This window comes from Oncorhynchus mykiss, chromosome 13 (genome assembly GCF_057628025.1).
Source record: "Oncorhynchus mykiss isolate SJ-2025 chromosome 13, ASM5762802v1, whole genome shotgun sequence".
In the NCBI taxonomy this organism is placed as follows: domain Eukaryota; kingdom Metazoa; phylum Chordata; class Actinopteri; order Salmoniformes; family Salmonidae; genus Oncorhynchus; species Oncorhynchus mykiss.
This window is the reverse complement of record NC_143034.1, coordinates 54,550,764-54,572,526: the sequence shown is the minus strand read 5'-3', so window position 1 is coordinate 54,572,526 and position 21,763 is coordinate 54,550,764. Positions and strand designations below refer to the sequence as shown.

At 43.1% G+C, this 21,763-nt stretch overlaps 1 protein-coding gene across 3 annotated transcripts in view; it reads right to left on the bottom strand.

Annotated features, from left to right (window-relative positions):
* The window catches only part of LOC110486545 (growth factor receptor-bound protein 2), a 37,998-nt gene that overhangs the window by 15,708 nt on the left and 527 nt on the right, over positions 1-21,763 (bottom strand). The window contains exon 2 of one of the 3 annotated variants that reach the window (XM_021558235.3): positions 20,412-20,712. In XM_021558235.3, coding sequence (XP_021413910.1) covers positions 20,412-20,489 — 78 coding nt within the window. In that variant the 5' untranslated portion in view covers positions 20,490-20,712. Of the gene's footprint in view, positions 1-1,874; positions 2,000-2,209; positions 2,258-20,411; positions 20,713-21,763 lie in introns of those variants that run through there. The other 2 variants (XM_090196754.1, XM_021558236.3) reach the window with 2 other exon arrangements.

The window sequence follows — 21,763 nt, the reverse complement described above, 5'->3', positions numbered from 1 at the left end:
CTGGGCCAAATTGTGCGCCGCCCCATGGGTCTCCCGGTCGCGGCCGGCTACGTCAGAGCCTGGACTCAAACCCAGAATCTCTAGTGGCCCAGCAACACTGTGATGCAGTGCCTTAGACCACTGCGCCACTCGGGAGGCCCCGAGGAACAAATTTAAGATATTGGAAGAACTGTCCACATTTACTTTTTGTCAGCCAATAAGATGAGTAGGCCTAACGAACAGCAAAAGCACTTGCCTATGTCAATCTACTGTCCCCCATAGTACAAAACTTGACCTACTCTATTCTGTGCAAGAAATAAATATTCCAAACACAATCTGGGAGAGTTGTGGAATGCGATAGATCCAGAATTAACACAACCACTAGCATGAATTCTTTTTTTTAAAATTACGCAATGTGGCGGACGCAACAGATCAGAACATTTCCCTTAAAATGTTGATAAACTATTTCTTCATTATAAGCGCAGCAATGCGCACACGGCAGTAGTAGGCTATAAGCGTGAATGTTCCATAAGCAGGAAAACACCATTATCAAAAGTGACAGTAAATGTGATTATGCATGTAATGCTTTTATTATAAAAAGGTGCAGTTATGGTGAAAATGATCTTCCCCAAACTTGAAACTCACGCACTGCGTACAGTATGTATGCCAGTTAGGCTCTACACCCCTTGTAAAGCACATTAATGTGCTTCATTTTATTAAGAAGTTATTTTGCCACTTTAGTGATACAAACCTTATCAAAACATATAGGCCTATGGGCTAGGCTACATGAGGTGTGAGACTATGATTTGAAAAAGTCGCAAAAAAGGCATTGTTTCTTGCCTTTCACTTGTGAATGATGCCCAGTGTTAGTATATAATTCACACGAGGCTAATATTGTCATCCATCAGACTATTCTTGATTTATTCTTTACATATACTAAATAATATATGTGTGAGATTTTTATTTATTTAGAATGGACCATTATCATGCACTTGTCTCAAAACAGGGGCATGGGAAAAATATACATGTAATCTATGCACTTTCCTGTGGTTCATTTTCATGCCAGCCTAGTAAGCTATACTCCTGTTGTAAAGACAAGCAATGTGCTTAATATAATGAAAGTTGAGAAATAAATATAGTAGGCCTAGCCTTTAGAAAGCTCTTTTTAATAGAGGCCATCACTATGTTTTCTCACGCAAATGCATAGCCTATAGAAATGCTGCGCACCATAAGCTAATGGGCTCTCATTAAGTGTTTGATTAGATATTCGATTACATTTGCATTGATGTCAGAGTGCTGAGTACTAGGCAGAGGCAGTCAGCGAGTTTGGTAGGCTACTAATGACCACCAGCAGCATCAGCGCTTGGAGAAGTCTAATTACCGTGTCTAAACGGTCACGTGGAATTTGACTGCCTTCATGACTCGTGACCGCCGGTGTGGTCACTGCAACTGCTCTAAGTGAGAGGTGGTTTGTAGAGGCAAACAAAACACAACCCCATCTCTGTACAACCCTGACACTTCATCAGCACCTAACAGCCGCATCTGAGTGAGTATGAGGTCTCAAGTAGAGATATTAGAGGACAGTCAGAACAGATTGCAGTAGTTTCCTAAACATTTAAAAAATTGTGATAAATTCAGGCGCCACAGATTGAGAAGCAGGTATCTTCTCTGTTCTCAGGTGAAGCTTGCATTCTAAACTTCACCTGAGAACAGAGAAAGCACAGAGAAAATACCTGCTTCTCAACCTTGCATTCTAAACAGACCTCAAACTACTTCAACCCAACCAAAACCAAGTACATGACCTTGTCAAGCAAAAAACAACAATGCAGTCTCCAGCCGAACACACCCTCATTGTCAATAACACCTCCATTGAACAAGTACCGCATTACAAATACCTGGGCACCTGGCTTGATGAATAACTCAACTTCAGCACCCATTTCAATAACCACAAAATCTAATCCAGACTGGGCTTTCTCCACCGCAACAAGTCCTGCTTTTCCCGCTCCGAAAATGTCCTGTGTCCTCCCTCTGTTGGACTATGGTGACACTACCGCAACGCCCCCAAAACCCCGCTCTCAAAACCGAATACTCTGTTCCGCTCAGTCATTAGATTTTCCACTGGAGCCCACTACCGCACCCACCACTATTCCCTCTATGAGCAGTTTGGCCAACCATCCCTCACAAGCAGACAACAAATGCATAGGTTCACCATAATTTACAAAACCCTTACTGGCAAAGCCCCCTTCTAAACTCCTCTCCATGTCCTCCTACATCTCCCTGTCTGTTCCAACATCCTGCTCCAAAACATTAACACTCTGCTGCTACTGACTGGAATAAAGTCCAGCAGGATTTAAAACTCAACCAATGAATCTCCATTCCCAGTTTCATTAACAGGTTAAATGAGCTAGTTATCCACCCTTGGGACTGCTTTTCAAGTAAGTGGCTAGTAGTTGTGTTTTACTGATGTGTTGTAAAGATGTATTTTTCTTTTTCTGTTTCTGCGTGGAACTTTTAAGAAATGTCTGCTTTGTCATGTGTCTGCTTTGCTGCACGGTTACTGCCCTATCTTGGTCAGGTCATTATTTTAAACGAGAATGTGTTCAATGATTTACCTGGTTAAATAAAGGTTAAAGAAAATAAATAAACTAAACAGGGCTGCTTCCTTGCTGGAATATTCCTGGGGAAAGGTCCAGAATAAATGTCAGCTCAAGGTACAGTCATAAAATGTAATTGAATTCAGGTTCCCATGAATAATTAACCAAATAAAGACAATATGCAAACTTTGTACATTCACCAGAACAAAGCAAAACCAAAATAACTTATTGTACCAATATTTTCCCATTCACAATGAAAATCCTGTGATATCGGTATTCTACCAACATACCCATCTGTGTTTCAAGGTTGACTTGAGACCAAGAAGAAAAGTTTTGTAGCGGCAACCAATTTGCAAACTCTCTCTTTATCACATTATGTTGTTAGCTACCAGTTGCAGAGGTTTGCTCAGCCTGCGTAAAGAGATTACACTTCTCCCTGGGGCTTGAAGAGGACTGTTTACTCAGAGTTAAAGGCTGAAAACAGTCAATCTTCCATAAGTAGTTCCATGATAACATGAAACCACAAGGCAGTTCCTTTAAACGGTAAAGCCGTAAACCTAGTTGGCTTGTTTACCTCGCTTGGCTTAGTCTGCTTAACCAGTTTTGTTACTGTATCTCTTAACTGACAATGGCTATGAAGGACAATTCTCTCACATCAAATTAAACTCGAGGTCTCGTGCAAACGGTCTGATGACACAAAAAAAAAAGATATGCTGAAAGAGCTGCAGCTGATGTGAAAAAGATTAAAACATTTGCTTTGTAGGCAGTTTCTTTCAGAGAAGGCAACAGCAGAACTGTGACTGTGCGTTGTTCTGTCTTCATGAGCTCCATGGCAGGCCTGCATTATGTTAATGAGATTCTGTGGGCACTCTGCATTCCCTCCCTGTAAAGAGATTTTTTTTTTATCTGACTGAGGCACAATAGATTCATGAGTTTCTATTAGCGAGGCTAAGGTCCGGGGGATAATCTCCTCCACAGCTGCCACGGAGCAGACTGGCTCCCCCACACACACGGCGCTTCTCAGACCCCCGCTAAAACCCTGGTGGCCAAGCCTGAGACGCATAATGATGAACTCTATGCACCCCTTGGTCTGACTGACTGCCATCCCCAAAGCAGACTTCAATGACAACCCAATGCAGATGAGAGTAGCTGACAAACATGTAGAGCGGGTTTCTTCTGACGTTAGCATAGCTTACAGACCCGGCTGGTTATTTGGTGTAGCCTAGCATGAGAGGAGGAGGAGGAGAGGTGACTGATAGTCACGCGTCTGTACTGTGGATGCAATCCAGAGACCATTTCTATGAATCAAGACTGCAGATTATGCTGGAGTGTGAAATTAACTGAGGCCAGTAGATAAAGCGTGTTCCAACTATGTGCCTCCCAGGCCTGTTGTTTCTGATAATGGATTTCTGTCGTGCATTTACAATTAAAACAACGGAGATAAAAACCCATATGTTCATCCATCCAGCGATTAAGCAAGGGCTGGTTCATTAACTTGTCTACTCACATTCAACCATTGTTCAGCTTTTTGAGAGACGGGAACAGAAAAACTAGGGTTATCTTTATCAGTTTACCCTGTACTCAACGCACACGGACAAATTAATCGTATCAATTAGGATCATGACGGATAAAACCGCGAACAAGGCCTCTGTTCATCATCTGACAATGCTGCCTGTGTGTAGTGTATGAGCGCACGAGAGACAGTAACTGTATTCAAAATCCGTGAAAGTAACGTGACAAAGCAAATAGTTTGGCGTACATGGACTGCACCCATTGGAAGGCCTGGTATGTTGACACGTTGGCGGCTGTGCTGAGTCAAACAGACTGGGGAAGGTCAAGAGCACATTGACCCTCCTTCCCCACAGCAAGGGAGCAGACACTCGCTCTGAGGAGGAGTGCTGATATGCACCAGAAAGAGAAGCTTACCCTGCCGCTAATGAAGCACTCCAACACTCCTGTAATTAACACAATGCTAAGGGCCATTACCACATGGGGAGCCGGCCCGCCACCCCACAGCTGCATTCCCCTAGTCAGCTCAAACTCAACTGAGGTGAATGGACCAATACATTACATCATGAAATCACTAGGGCTTTTTAATTACCACTTCATAAACCAAGGCACCGGGGAAAGTAAAATATGAAAGGGTCTCAAACAGGACTTCTAGTGACGCATATGTAGAGAGCAGAGATGAGGTTAATCCAAATTTCAATTCTTGTCTGTTGGATTAGAATTTTTTCATGTCTAGAATTAAAAAGGCACTAAATCTGGTACTGTGTACAGCCATCTGTATTGAAGGCCAGCTGTTGTATGGAGTATGGAATTAGGGCTCAGCTCTGGTCAATGCCAGCTTTACCAACTGCTCAGTGGTGGAATGGACTACCCATTATTACAATGGCGGTCGGGTCTGTCTACACGATAATCTAAAGATTGTGCAACACGCTCTCTGAAACAGATAAGCAAGAGGCATTTTGGCTTCCATCATCAGCAGTGGAGGGTTAGCGAACAATTCAGACAACCCCATTACTGGTCACGCTTGACATGTTCTGAAACACTGCTTAGTAGCTTAGTACTGGAGATTCAGCCATAACTCCACACTACTTCTGTGTAAGGAGAAAGGGCTCCAGTAGAATGTGCCACAGTGAAGCCAGTCAGTGAGGAGAGCAGCAGTCTACTCACACCCCCCCTGCCCAATCCCCATCCCCTGGGGAGGTTTTCTGGAGAATGGGGACAGCCAGGGATGGGAAGGACCAAAAATAAGCAGCAAGCCAAAAGAGATTGATACTGCAGGTTGATACTCACCCCTCTCTTCACATTAGAACAGGAAGGGTGATTTGCATTAACAGGAAGGAGGAGACAGGGGCGGCAGTAGTCCTAATTACGGCTTTGACTCACTGCTACGCTACGAAGCCCTGCTCCTCTCAGGAGGAGAGGCCTGATGGACCAGTTCAGAGGAATCACACTCCTTGTGATCAGCTCAAGAAAAGTCCTCCGGGTAAATAGAAAATGGGGGCATCTCTATTTTATGGCAGCAGCCAGTCCCACACGGCGTGTATGAAGTCCAATTTAGCAGTAGCCTATATTCCATGTACAGTTTGTTCCCATGTAAACCATATAAGCAGAGGGAACAGAGAGGAGAACTCCATGTGTGTGACAAAAGTAAAACAAAACAGACAACAGAATAAGAAGATTCTACAAGTCTTTATGTTGGCTAGAATCATCCTTTATCGTACATGCATAAAGAACCATTAGATGTGGTTTATCTGCAGCATGGAGGAGGCAGTGTCAGATGGTGTGTGTGTGTGTGTGAGAGAGAGAGAGATGTCTAACAGGGTGTTTATGTCCAGTAGCTGTGATCAAGGAGCATTGGGCCACCCTAATCCCTGCTTTAGAAGGGCGCTTTAACGAGCTTCACATGCTGCCCACAATGGATTACCGTATTAGAGTGCACGCTGCAGCCGCCTCCCTCCCCACTCTCACTAGCAAACTCACTCTCTCCATGTCTCTCTCCTCCTGAGCCCAGCTGAGACGTCGGCTAGCAGCAGCAGCCTGGGTCTGGTGGTCTCCAGGCGCTCATGGTGATGAGCTCTGGGCCAGCCGCTACTGGGGTAGGGGACAGACTAATCTCATCTCTCAACTACAGCACAGTGGAGAGGAGGGGTACGGGTGAAAGGATGACATGAGATAATATGAGAGTGAGAGAGAGTGGGAGGTTGAGGAAGAGTGACTCAGTTTGTGTCCAACTTGCAATGCAGAGGACCCTGGGGCTCCATCCAACCCACAGGTGTCTGCCTGCCTCAATGGCCTCGCCCATAAACCGAGGTGCACACAGGGAGCCTGTGACATTATCTGGTTAGATATTTATCAGTGACTCACACTCATCCAGCCATCAGGCCCAGTGATGCCTGACTAAAGCAATGGCCTACTCTGATCCCAATTTCCCCATGAGTGCCACAAGCTGACTCTGGGCAGATAGCATTTACTGCTCTGGCGAGCACAGAGCCAGCAGACACTGTGGATGATGGAGAGACTAGGAGACAGGTAGCAGAGAGCCACTATGTTGACATGAAGAGCCCAATCTTGTCCTTTGGTTCCTGGGAAAGCGTGGGTGGGCGCCAGGGTGAATCAGTGTTAAGCAAGCGGGCCCGCTGCCGCTTGCTTTCCCCAGACAACATAGATAAGGATGCCAAACAGTCAAGGCTCCATTTCAGTCCATTAACACAGTAAGGCAATATTTGCCATTTCCATCCTTCTGAGGGCAGTGACAACAGGGTGCCGGTGGTGACATGGACAGAAAGCCTTCCACTGTGTTGCTAAGGGACACCATGTTCACTGTTCAATCACTTCCTCCTCTTAACTTCTGTCTCCAAAACATAACTCACAACCGTGACACACTTCTGCAAGTCAGCCAGGTGCAGCGTTAAAACTCCACATTACTAACCGAACGCGACCGGGAGGTCCGTGGTGCGACGCACAATTGGCTTAGCGTCGTCCGGGTTAGGGAGGGCTTGGCCGGTAGGGATGTCCTTGTCTCATCGCGCACCAGCGACTTCTGTGGTGGGCCGGGCGCAGTGCGCGCTAACCAAGGTTGCCAGGTGCACGGTGTTTCCTCCGACACATTGGTGCGGCTGGCTTCCGGGTTGGATGCGCGCTGTGTTAAGAAGCAGTGCGGCTTGGTTGGGTTGTGTATCGGAGGACGCATGACATTCAACCTTCGTCTCCCCCGAGCCCGTACAGGAGTTGTAGCGATGAGACAAGATAGTAGCTACTAAAACAATTGGATACCACAAAATTGGGGAGAAAAAGAGGTAAAAAAATTTCAATTTAAAAAAAAAAAACTCCACATTACTAAGGGGATGTGTTCCAAGACAACTTCTAGAAAAGTTCCCCTGCTACCTAATAGGGTCACATTAGCTCTGTTCTGACAACAGAGGGGAGGGGGAGACATAGGCTTATTTAAGTCCCACTCTCATGGGACACCACACTTAATTAGAGAAACCCCATGACTCTCACTACACTTACAGCTACTGAAACACACAACGTGGCTGGTCCCTTAACATGGCAGGGGAACTTGGAAGGTTCCTGGCTGGGAGAATGGCGTAGTAGAGGCCCTCAGCTGAACCAAAAACTTCACACTGAGCACCACGGCAGGGATTTAAACATTTTCCACTCATGCGGACTTAAAAACAGACCAATAATTTAACTGTAGGGTTCTGGGAATAAAAAATAGAAAATACAATTACTGGATCTGATCTGGTTTGAGTCAACTTGTCTGCTCAGAGGATTCCTGATGTATTAATCAGGCTCTGCTCAGAACTGGACTGGAGTGAGGGGAATGATCAGCATAAGAGGGCACAGCAGGCACTCTTCTCTCCTCTGTGGTAAATCAAATGGGAGATGGGATCGATAGCTGCGCAGAGAGCTAATAAGTGATAGGGGAGATTAATCGGAGGCTTAGAAGAAGTAACTGGCTAAAAGCTTCAGAGCTCCCCCTTTGAGAGTAAAAGCTAGTGGATAGTGATATGGAGAGCCCCCCCAAAAAAGGATCATAACTGAGAAAAAAGAACAAACTGCAATTAAAAAGATAAAGGGGTTGAAAAGAGGGGTTGTGTAAACAACATGTAATAAGGGATCATGAAGTATGATTACATATACTGAACAAAAATCTAAAACGCAACAAGTAAAAATGTCAATGATTTTACAGTTAATATAAGGAAATCAGTCAATTGAAATCAATTCATTAGGCACTAATCTATGGATTTCACATAACTGGGAATACAGATATGCATCTGTTGGTCAGAAGGGGAAAAAAGTTGAGGGTATGGATCAGAAAACCATTCAGTATCTGGTCTGACATACATTTACCTCGTGTAGTGCAACATCTCCTTTGCATAGAGTTGATCAGGCTGTTGATTGTGGCCTGTGGAATGTTGTCCCACTCTTCAATGGCTGTGCGAAGTCGCTTGATATCGGCGGGAACTGGAACACGAAATGGCACGACAATGGGCCTTAGGATCTCATCACAATAGCTCTGTGCATTCAAATTGCCATTGATAAAATGCAATTGTTAGTTGTCCGTAGCTAACGCCTTCCCATACCATAACCCCACCGGCACCATGGAGCACTGTTAACATTGACATCAGTAAACCGCTCGCCCACACGACACCATACACGCGGTGTGCCAGGAACAGTAGAAACTGGAATTAATCCGCGAAGAGCTCACTTCTCCAGCGTGCCAGTGACCATCAAAAGTGAGAATTTGCCCACTGAAGTCGGTTACGATGCCGAACTGCAGTCAGATCAAGACCCCGGTGAGGAGGAATAGGATGCAGTTGAGCTTCCCTAAGACGGTTTTCTGACAGTTTGTGCAATAATTCTTCAGTTGTGCAAACCCACAGTTTCAGCTGTCCCACAGGTGAAGAAGCCGGATGTGGAGGTCCTGGGCTGGCGTGGTTACAGGTGGTTGTGAGGCTGGTTGGAAGTACTGCCAAATTCTCTAAAACAACATTGGAGGCAACTTATGGTAGATAAATTAACCTTAAATTCTCTGGCAACAGCTCTGGTGGACATTCCTGCAGTCAGCACCCCAATTGCACACTCCCTCAGAACTCAGAAGCATTGTGTTGTATGACAAAACTGCACATTGTTTAAGTAGCCTCCTCAGCACAAAGTGCACCTGTGTAATGATCCTGCTGTTTAATCAGTTTCTTGATATGCCACACCTGTCCAGTGGATGGATGATCTTGGGCAAAAGAGAAATGCTCACTAACAGGGATGTAAACAAATGTGTGAACAAAATGTGAGAGAAATAAATGTGTGCTTATGGAACATTTCAGGGATATTGTATTTGAGCTCATGAAACATGTGACCAACACTTTAAATGTTGTGTTTGTATTTCTGTTGTTCAGTAAAGCTAATCCAGCTACTCTTTGGTGATGAGTAAGAGACCCACAGGCTGGTGTATTCTTACATGCCGTTTTGCACTTTGTAATCCAATGCAGCACTGTAGGTGTGGGGTGTCGTGATCGACTGTGCCGAGGAGACAGGAAGCTGCTGGGGGTGAAAGAGGCTCCAAACAGGAAGTGAGCTAAGCTGTGGTGAGAGCTGCACTGCACACACACGCATGTGCCAGTGCACAAGCTCAATCTGCATTCCAAAGGTTCCCAGCACTCTGAAGTAGGAGGGACTGTCCCACTTTACTGTGGCACATACTCCTAAAACAGCAGTTTTGATCAGTTTGCACAGTGAAAGATTAAAAGGTAGATATAGACTGGAGCTGGGACGATAAACCTGAAAATTATCGACACCGACCATACCCATCACAGGCATTTTGCTGACATTGTTCATTACGATAAGTAGCCTACACTAGAGTAATGTAAAGTTTAAAATTAAATGTTTGTCAATATGGGGGGTTGTTGATGGGACAATTGATAGGTAAAACCATCAAACTAGTAGTAGTAGTTTAAAGGATAATTCAAAAAAAGGTGCACATTAAATGTTATTAACTTCAATTTATCGTTATCGCATGAATTCAGGCAATTTATCATGATATAGATTTTTGTCCATATCGCTCAGCTCTAATATAGACCAATTAAGGCCATCCTTTACCATTCACAGTGCCAAATGGGAGAGTGTTAGCTTAACACCAGCCTCTAGTTCAGCAGCAAAAGAAGAGTAGAGGGGGGAAGAGAGAGGCAGAGAAGGGCAGGTTTCAAAGATCTGTTATAGAAGCTAAATTTGCCAGCCAGTCAAACTTTTCATCTTTATTTATTTAAGAAGGAAATGAGTGTGAGTGAATGCTGCTGAAGACTACCGGGCAAACTCTCCTCTGTGGCCTTCTCCTGGTCGTCAGTTATAGCTGCTTTATGGGAGCACTGCCTGACTGGAGCTCATATCAGGGCTGCATGACAAGACATCAGGTTGTCTTGATAACCTGAGACGTGATTGGATACAAAGCAATAAGAAAAGGTAACATCCAGCCACTTTCCCAGTACTTAGGTCTAAAGATAGGATGCAATATCTCTCAGAAATTGTTGTGTAAAATGGGACTGAGAAATATGTATTTTATAAACTTATTTTATATACCCCAAAAGCTTGCGTGCACCAGTTTATAAAAACTGAACTTGACGTGAGAATGTCCTTTCCTCCATGCAAACTTCGGACCATGCATAGTGGTTGAGGTATTGTATTGCAAGCAGACAAGTAAGTATTTTGTGCAAATGGGATATAGGATGACAAACTTACTTCAAAAAAACATTTGCCGTTAGTGAGAAGAGAGAAAATCTAGGCTGTGTTCAAATACACATACTGTATACATAATGAGTATATACACACTAAATACTATTAGTTCATTTTAGTATACTGTAAACAAACGGTATCCTTTCAGTTGAGCCTACTAGCGCATCGCCTGTCTACCGGAAGTTGCTGCTGTTGCTATGCAACCTCTTGCTAGCTTGTTAGCATAACAAATTACTAGCTAAACATTTTCTGATTTCGGGTGTGTTCGTAAATTCAATCTCAAGTGTCAGAGTGCGCTCTGGGCGTTCATAAATCCAGAGCGTTGTCAGATTGTCCATTTGTAAATTCAGAGCGTATTGTTCTCAGAGCATTCAGAGCGCACACTGGATGCTCTGGCTGAGGAGTAGGGTTGAGCCTGGCGTTCTGACCTCACAACGGCAGTCAAGCACCAATGCTAACTGGCTAGCACGCCCATTTTCTGAAGAATCGCATTATGGGCCCTAAAAGCACGGAAATAGTGTCCACTGCTCGTATACTTCGTATTTTGGTGAATTTAGTCCGGGAACTTTTGGCATACTAACTATATACATACTATGACCTATAAGAAAACTACATACTCAATTTAAAAAGTCACAAATAGTATGGTTAGTGCAGTTAGTATGAGTATTCAAACACAGCTCTAGCGTTTTATTTTTGTAATCTAAAATAATTCAACATAGGACTCATAACAGAATACATTTCTCACCTTGTCTGGCCGTGATAGGTTCATATTCCTGAATACAACAAACTACCATGCACATCACTCGTTCAATTGAGCATAAGTGAATAGATAAGCCATGCATTTCAAGTTCTGCTGTACGTGATCCCATAGGCAGCGCAGTTTATAGCCTACAGACTAATTGAACTTGAACAATTTGCCATTATAGTCTCTTTCAGAAACTGTCGTCGCAGTCCTTTTCTAAATACAGCATACATTAACATTCTGCCAACACAGTAAATAGACCGGTAGCTTAGGTAAAATATTTGAATATTGCTGTACGATAGGAGCGTGACACCATAAACCTATTTAATCTCAAAGCCTATACCGAGGCAGGACATGGAAACAATTTATTGATTAACAAAATATTTAACAATTCTTTGTTTATATAGAAGTGTGGGCTGTAGCCTACATTTAAATTGATTCCAACATGCAACCAATGTTGCAAAATATGCAGACAAGCAGGATGCATGTTGTTTGAAGAAAAAAAAGTCACTGCAAAATATCAGAACATTCTGCCCACACATCTACAGAAATGTGATCAAATACACAATTGCTGCTTCTTTTACAAAACTGCCGTGGCCTAATTCAAAATAGTGCCAAATTATACAGCAAATAAAGTGCGTTATTGTCACCATAAAAGGTCAATAGAGGGTGTTATTGTCACCATAAAAGGTGAAGAGGGCATTTTCCGGGCAGAGTTTTATTGCTCGTTCACGGTCCAGGTCTGGTTTGTAAGTGAAACATGAGTATGTATGGCATGCGCAGGGCCTCCCGAGTGGCTCAGTGGTCTAAGGCGCTGCATCACAGTGTTGCTGTGCCACTAGAGATTCTGGGTTTGAGTCCAGGCTCTGTCGCAACCGGGAGACCATTGGCCCGCAGGGATATCCTTGTCCCATCACGCACTTCGACTCCTGTGGCGGGCCAGTCGCAGCACACACTGACGTGGTCGCCAGGTGTACGGTGTTTCTACCGACACATTGGTGTGACGGGCTTCCGGGTTAAGTGGGCATTGTGTCAAGAAGCAGTGCGGCTTGGTTGGGTTGTGTTGTGTTTCGGAGGACGCGCGGCTCTCGACCTTCGCCTCTCCCGAGTCTGTGTGGGAGTTACAGCGATGAGACAATGGGATACCACGAAATTGGGGAGAAAAGGGCTAAAAAATAAAAAATGTATGGCATGCGCCAAGTTGATCAATCTCAATTTTTTGTACACACGCAGACTTGTCAGAAAATTACACAACTTTTATAAATGAGGCTCCTATGTAATACACGATACAACAAGTTACTCAAGTCACAAACCTAAACACTACTAGGCTATTCCCCTCAGGTTTTTTTTGTAATGGTGGATGATTTGAGATGGGTGAATAAATGTACAGTAAGCATAGCCTAAAACAATAAAAGGACTTTAAAAATCAGTAACATTTTTATTTCACATGGCATACACTGACTGGACGCATCTGGCAACATGGCTCATGTAGCCTTAGCTTCCGTTGTGATAGAAGAGCATAGCGATGAGGTATTGGCTGCCCTGCCATATGGCATGACTGACTTGAGGTGCCCATAGGAAAAACATCTAGGGCAGATAAAAAAGGAGATTTACAGCTCACTGCTTCTACAATATGGCATTGGCAGCATTATAATGGCACTCTGGTTCTCAAATAGAGGGCTGTCTTTTGCTGTACAAATAGATCTGAAAAAGCACTGGCTGCATTCATGCTTCTCAAAGGAGAACTAGCCAAGAGCATAAAGAATAGGGTTCTATTGTCAGAGGCAGTGAGCCTAACCCAAAAGATAATTTTTTGAAACCCCCCAAAACTAAAATGAGTTCCTTCCCCTTTTTAACGCTGATGCAAACTCACATGACACACTGTGAAACTAAGTCAATCAGCACAATGTGAGGAAAAAATTAACCAGATATTTTTCATATTAGCTACGTACATTTTAGTGTGTGCTAAGATTATTCTATTAACACTTCACTATTTAGGTTGAGATGTAAAGAAACTACAGAAACTCAGAAATATCTAACAGCTTAAAAATGTATGTTTAATAAAAACAGGAAGGTAGGAGTACAGCTCTGTTGTGTACGGCATTTATTGATAAGCTGAAAAAAAACAATGTGCAACACCACACACACACACAAAGATGTCTATATGAGGCACATGTTCTTCAATTACAGTTAGCCTAATATGGACAGTATAATTCAGCGCCAACACTACCATCATGCACCTGAGAAAACTCTAGGTAAGCTAAACAGAGCGGGAAAGAAAAGGGTAGAAAAAAAGTCATTTTTTGTAGGAACATTTCAGCCGTTGTTGCTGTCAGAATGTGATTGCCCGCTTAGTCTGTGTGTGTAACAAATAAGAGGGATACATTTGTGTGTGACTCAGGGCTGCAAATTAGAGGAGCCCTGGCAGGTCAATCAGCTGTGTGAGTCAGTGGTAGAGGCCGAGGAACAATGCAACCTGAATGCTCAACACAATGTGAAAACAACAGGACCATACACTGCACATGTCCCCACTGTGGTCAGAATCAAAGGCAGGCCACATGAGTGGCTATGACCACTCACTCTCACAGAAAATACTGAAAAGACTATGCGGACACTTCTGACCTGCAAACCGATATTTCATTTCAGAATTTGTTTAAATTATGTTAAGAGTTAGGGTTTGGATAATTAAGGAAAAAAATGTAAGTCATTTCAGGTCAGCAGTGTTCTTACAATCTCTCTCAGAAAACACATGAAACACATTGAAAGGGTAATGTAAAAGAGAACACAAACAGGCTACATATACATTCACACACAAAATGCATGCACAGACCAATTTCACCAAACTTTCCCACAGCTCAATCATGGTAAAAACACCGACGTTTTGTCAGCTCTTGTGGAAATAGAACCAGTTTAAGTCTTACTTCCCTCTTTGAGCAATGGAAAAAAACTCCCAAGAGCACCACGTAATTAGACAATAACGGCCTTCAGAAAACATGTAAAAATCATGAGCAGCTCTACTCCAAGAAATACAAATAGCATGGGCTTTAGTGAACCTTAAATATTCAACCAGACATTGCATTCTAGCGAGAGAAATCAGTAACGCAAACTTTTAATCCAAAGTGACTGCTGTCATATTCACACACAAAACCTACTGACTGAATACTGAGGGAAAGAGGTTTAAAGATATCTTGATTTCACATAGTCGATCTTCTGAATCTGGATTATAGAATGACTTATATTTCTGTAAATGTTCTGTATATTTCTGTACATCATGTTTATGAAACACAACAAAAGGCTTACACAGCAGCATGAGGCGATTAATGCATGTTACGTTCCAATTCCACCCCTTTCATCCCATCAATGGTGGAGCTTTAGATAACTAGTTATGTAAAGGGTCTTTTCTAAAAGCAGGCGGAAATGAGGGTGAAATAAATTGCTGTGTAGCACCAGCTAGTCGCTAAACATCTTCGCAACTGTTTGGATTAAAGAATCCTATTTTGACTTTAAGAAGCCTTCAGTTGATATCCTGTGATTGACATACAGTTTTTCAATCACTGACATGTACAGGCATTTCTTTCATCAGCTACACCACCAGACTGTAGGCACTGACATCACAGCACAGTTTATGGTTTGAGAGGGCCAACTCACAATCTTGTTCAGAGGACAGAGACTCTTACAGTCTAGGCTTCAGCCACCCAGAGACTAACAGTGACACACCGAGAGAGAGGTGACACAGAGACGATACGTTGTGTGAAACACAAGGGCTCAACAGATGCTCCTGTGTGGTGGAGGGGGGATAGAAAATAGAATACAAACACCAGATCTCTCCATGCTGGTGCACTTAAGGCGACTTTGGGGGCTTTGAATAACAAAGCCTCAACACAGGCCATCCACTCGTGAGAGAGACCCCTTGTCTCAAAAGCAGATATGCTTAGGCTAGGCACTAGCAGGCAGTACTGGAGATGGATGTTGAGGAAAGCATGCCGCAGACACTGATACTCAATCTTGGATAGATTTTTGAATGCAATACCCTGCATGCAAACTAAACTGGGTTTAATAATTCAGTAGACAGAAGAAACAGATACTAAGCTTTAAAGAGGTGAAAGTTACACATTATCATGATAAATACCTTCGAATAGATTCATTAATCATCAATCACAAGACTACTCAGTCTACTCTACAGTATGTGAACCTGACAATTTGCATAAAACTGCACAGACTTGGAAACAGAATGGCTGAGCTACCTAGTTTCCTTTCCCATTTTTAAAATATCACACTGACAGCTTTGTCTGATATGATAAACTGACTGATGCTTTACCACATATCAAAATGTCCAGACTGAATGGAAGCAACAGGCTATTTGGGGGTGTTGAGATTAAGATTCACGCGAGGCCTATTTATGTGTTAATTTCCTTTCTGTGCCGTAGAACCAGTCATACAATAAGTAGACTTTATCTGAAGTGATTGTTCTGTACACAGAAATTATCACACTGCTGTTTGAAACATAAGGCAGACAAAAAAGGCCCATCTTGAGCACTAGCCATGTAGCAGGCCATTTAAAATGTGACCAAATCTACCTTGCAACTAGTGACTCTCAGCCCTGCTAGTTTGGGAGCAGGCCAGACCTAAAAAGGACAAATCCCACACTCCTCAAATAGAAAGCGGCCAACCTCTAACGGTCACAACGAACGGCAGCTTGCCAAAAGGCAGAACACAACCCCTGGATTTCAAACTGTTGGTTTAAAGTCTATGATTAATATTTTTAAGTGTAATAATCCGGCTATGCTCACTACTCTTTGATGATTACCTTACCTCAGGGGAACAATTGGTCTGAAGAAAAACCCGTCTTAGCAAATAATGGTTGCTCCAAGCTGCCTTCAAGGTTTAGGCGGATGGCAAAAACTGAAAACACAATTTTAGGCATTATCGTATGTGCATTGCACATGTAGTAACTCTGCAATGGCATTTGCATTGCAGTCAATGAAAGGTATACCTCACCAATACACGCCCCCCCCAAAAAACTTGCTAAAACCAAAATGTCAATGATCTAAAAACACATTTTTGGTAGAACGGCCATCTTTTTGGTAGAAGTTAAAATATTAATTGCAATGGTGTACCAGGGAAATGGTGGTCTGATCCACACCATTTTTTTTATTTGACCCTTTTCTCCCCAATTTCGTGGTATCCAATTGTTAGTAATTACTATCTTGTCTCATCGCTACAACTCCCGTACGGGCTCGGGAGAGACGAAGGTCGAAAGTCATGCGTCCCCCGAAACACAACCCAACCAAGCCACACTGCTTCTTAACACAGCGTGCAAACACCGTGCACCTGGCGACCTTGGTTAGCGCCCGGCCCGCCACAGGAGTCGCTGGTGCGCGACGAGACAAGGATATCCCTACCGGCCAAACCCTCCCTAACCCGGACGACGCTAGGCCAATTGTGTGTCGCCCCACGGACCTCCCGGTCGCGGCTGGCTGCAACAGAGCCTGGGCGCGAACCCAGAGTCTCTGGTGGTACTGCGATGCAGACCACTGCGCCACCCGGGAGGCCCTACACCTATCTTTTTTTAAGGTGTCCAACTGATGCATATCTGTATTCCCAGTCATGTGAAATCCGTAGATTAGGGCCTAATTTATTTATTTCAATTGAGTGGTTTCCTTAGGAACTGTGACTCAGTAAAATCCAAAAAATTGTTGCATTTATATTTAGTATTATTTTATTTATTTATTGTAAAATAGTTTGTTTATAGGGTTGGACAGGTGTAGTGAAATGTGTTGTTTTACAGGGTCAGTCAGTAGTACGGCACCCCTGGAGATTTTAAATGATATCAAACTCAACTGCTTATCTTTTCCAGTAATGAAGATATGGATGTCTCATGGTGGGGTGTGTAAAATGGGCAAACATGTATGGAAAATGTTGTTTAAATAAAAAGGGATGCTGTCAAAGTGACTGAATTCAAAAAGGGATTCACCCGTAAGTGAGAAGCACCAATCATTCTACTGAGGACCCCCTGGTGATTCCTAGAAATTGAAGACAAAACATGTCAGCCAAAGAACAAAAGCAGCACAGAGAAAGGATTATGACATGCAAGGTTCCAGGGACAGAGCAGGAGGAGGGGCTAGCCAAATGCACTTAAAGAGATTCTCTAGGACAATGGACCCTAGACCTTCCCATGCTCTGGTAGTGCATACTCCTTTCACATTCAAACTCATGCCTCTGCAAGGTAGACAGGCTGACAATGTCCTTCTCCGTGTTGAGGATCTGATGTGATCAAGTGCTAAAAATGGATTTGGAAGGGTAAAAAGCAGACTGTCTGAATCGCCCAATCAACAAACATTTCACTCTGGGTAGCGTGCTGTCTACTTCTAGAAGTTAACTTCTTTCAGAGTAACACTAACGATTCTGGTTGTGAAAAATTAGATCACTTGTTTCTTCTTCTGATAATAAGAACCCTCTAATAAGTAGCTCTACTTTCTATGCCCTCTCTCCCCAAGAGCCCCCTGGTGAGATAAGGCCTCTTCAAAACCCCATAGCGAACCACGTACGAAGACAACAAAAAAAACAGGCCAAAATGAATTCATATATTCCCAGACTAAAAAGAAAAATTGACTGCACCTAGTCTGCATACAATCCTTTTCATATTTATAAGTAGCAATATTCAAGAGACATGAGAGAACTCCTCAAGATCTTACTGACACATACGAAGGGCTGGATGAAGGGAGGCAGAATGGACAAGGCCATTTAAACATTTCTACAACAGATATAATGAGACTTGTTCTCATATGGCAGGACCTACTTATTACAAAGTTAGTACTTAGATGAGTGCTGAAATTAAACCGTACGGGGGAGAACCTTTCAAGTACATGGTTTTTAGATACCCATGCAATCAAAATTAATTATGTTACTTCGCTCACACCAGTATTCCACGGATCTTTCTCTGATTTGTCGATGATGGTGCCGAGGCCATGTGGGCGCATGGCGGTCTAGCCTGTGGCTTACGCAACTCCTACAGGAATTTTAGAGTATCGCTGTGCTGCAGGCTTTGCGTTCTGCCATCAAGCTGCTCGTCGCCTCACCCTCGCTGTCTGATTAATATTTATGCAGAGCTCGGTGCTGCCCGATCACAGGGGCCCAGCACCACGCTGGCATTGGAGGCTAGGAGGGACGGGAGTATATCTCTGGCTAGCCTACTCCTTGTAACCCCAGGACCTGTCCTAAAACTACAGAGGGTACAGCATATGGCTCAGTACATCACTGGGGCCAAGCCCCCTGCCATTCAGGCCCTAAATACTAGGCATGTCAGAGGAAGGCATAAAAAATAGTCAAAGACTCCAGTCACCCAAGTCAAAGACTGTTCTCTCTGCTACCGCACGGCAAGAGGTACAGGAACATCAAGTTTAGGTCCAAAAGGCTCCTTAACAGCTTCTACCCTCAAGCCATAAGACTGCTGAACAATTAATCAAAATGGCCACCCAGACAATTTACATTGACACCACCCTTGTATATAGCCTCATAGTTATCTTATTGGGATACTTTTCATTTAATGTTTCCCTTTAGTTTATTTAGTAAATATTTTCTCAACTATTTATTGAACTGCATTGTAGGTTAATTTAAGTGCTTGTAGGTAAGCATTTCACAGTACGGTATAACTCTTTGTTGTTTCTGAATGTGACTCATGTTGAAGAGACTGGGTGGGTTTTTAAAATAAGTGGGAGATGACTACTGATACTGTTTCAACAGCAGTGTCCTCTCCAACTGCATGAGAGGCGGGTGGGTACCTGTTGCCTGTCAACACACACCGCTATTATGGTGTAAGAACAGGGACGGTTTGCACTGGTGTGTTATGTTCATCAAGTGTCCCACAGAAAACATCTGTTGACATTCATCCATGACATTAATACAAAAATAGTGCATGAGGCATACGGAGTAGTAGTGCATGGGGTGTACGGAGTAGTTCAAAGGATTTAAAGTGTACAGAATCTTACAAACATGTAGTTGCTAGCAAGAGAGAGGTTTAGCTCCATTTGCCACACACACACAATCGTTTGAAACGTAAATCAGATAAAACATATGATGGCTGGTGTGCTTGGGCGGTAAATTTACCCCCTCTTTACCTAAAACCCATTGACATTCAGAGGGATTATGATGATTACATTTAAATCCCAGAGCACTTGTATATAATTTTTTTCTCCTAATATCTTGAAGTCCCATGATGATCAAGCTCTGAAAATGGACTGAGCTCTTTTCAGGGAGCATGAAAGTGAGGCTTTGAGTAGGATGGCTGTCTGAAGTGATACATTGGCCCCAGGTTGTGTCAGATTAGCGAAGTTGAAGGATTGGCATTTCAATACCGTGAAATAAACCCATCCGCAAAGGCCTTGTGTTCCCAGTGTGGAGCCCTATCACTCTACTAGGCCTAAAGCTTGTATTGAGCGTACTGTGATGTTGTCTTATTCATTGAATAAGGTGTAGCTTAAGATACCGATACTATACTGTGTGTGAAGAAAGGGCTGAGGAAAGAAAGTGCAAAGAGGAACATTGCAGAAGGCAACAAATAAACTGTCGTGTTGCTGTTATTTACTAGACGTGGGGTGAGAAGGTCTTTGATATTTTCCATGATAAACATTTTATTGTAGCTGGTTTGCAATAGAAAAACATGTTTGTGTAATTCAAATGTATTTTTTCTTGACAGTGGAGGGGCATATGATCACAGAAAACCAATTTGATGTGCCGCTAAAAATATAAGTAGATTAACAACCTTCGATCAGGTGAATTATACAATCCTTTAAAGCAGATAACTAGCAGTTACCAAGCCTTGCAATTAAATAATTTGAAGACAAAAAATGCACTCATCCTACCTTTAGAACTTCCCCACGTTTAAAACTTAACTCGTCGTCAGCAGTGGCTTTGAAATCGTATTTGGCAACGGCCTCCATGGTACGGATTGTTGGATAACTGTGTATAACCGTGGGTTTATGGTACTTGTGAGGGTGAATGCTGTTTTATTCCCTGTCGTTGATGTGTGGAGACCAGTAACTTCAGTATAAAAAAAATAACTGTTCAAGAATTCCGTGATCGGTTGCTTGCTCCGAGTCGCTCCTCCCGTCTATGACCCGTTCCTTTAGGGATGGATCCTCACATAAAGCTCACAGAAGGTATCTGCAAAAAAGGGAGAAACATGCCACAAATTAATATCTAGCATCCCTGTTTACGTCTGGGTGTTGTGTTGGTCGACCACTGTATGATGATGGGACTGAAATTGAGATGGTTTTGTGGAGCTCGTTTTGCATGGCAGGTGCCCCGGGTGGACGGAGGATATTAATTTTAGACCATTCCATTGGTCCTAAATGAAATCTCAACCCACCTGGAGCACCTGGCAATGCAAAACTAACTGTACCAATGTCAGAATTAAATCCACACTAGTGGTTGGCCAAGATTTGACAATTGACAGGCCATTGTTGGGTTAAGGAATGGGGGAGCGCTAAAGTCTGTAGCTGTACCTGTTGTAGTGCAACATTCCTCATGCGAAGTGGTTTACTAGCCCTCTAATTAGATTCGTTGTTTACTAAACCTTTACTAGCCTGCTTGTTACACACACACAACAATCAAAACCCGCACTGGAATATACAATTTCTGCATCAATTCGATACTTTCCGCTACGTAGTAGCCCAGGCTTACTATATATTAAGTGACTAACTAGCTAGTTGGTGAACAACATCTTTCTAGGTTATTATTTGACCATTAACGTTATTGGGAGGCTTTCTGGTAACTCTCGTTATCAGTTTGTTTCTATCTGTGACACAGCTTCCACTTGTAGGAAAGTCAGTTAACTAACGTTAGGTACCCACATTAGGGCCAGTGATATAGCCAATTCTACTACATGTGCGCTAAATTCTCTTATGTTGGTTGTACTGTGAAACACCGTTTACAGCTGTTTTGAATTAGAGCTATGAGACAGTTCAAACGCTAGACATGTGAAAGCGGAAGCTAACGTTAGCTAGCAACTAACCAAAACGAAAAAGCTAGCCGGCTATTTACCTAGCTACTAGTAACAACAAACAAGTAAAAGACACCAACCTATTTAGCTAACAGTTATTTGTTTAATATCCAGGTTAAAATGTTTGTGTGCAGTTATGCATGTGAATTCGTCGTTCCTAGGAAAGACTGCATAGAAAGCAGGTAGGCCTATTAGCTAGCTACTGTACTATAG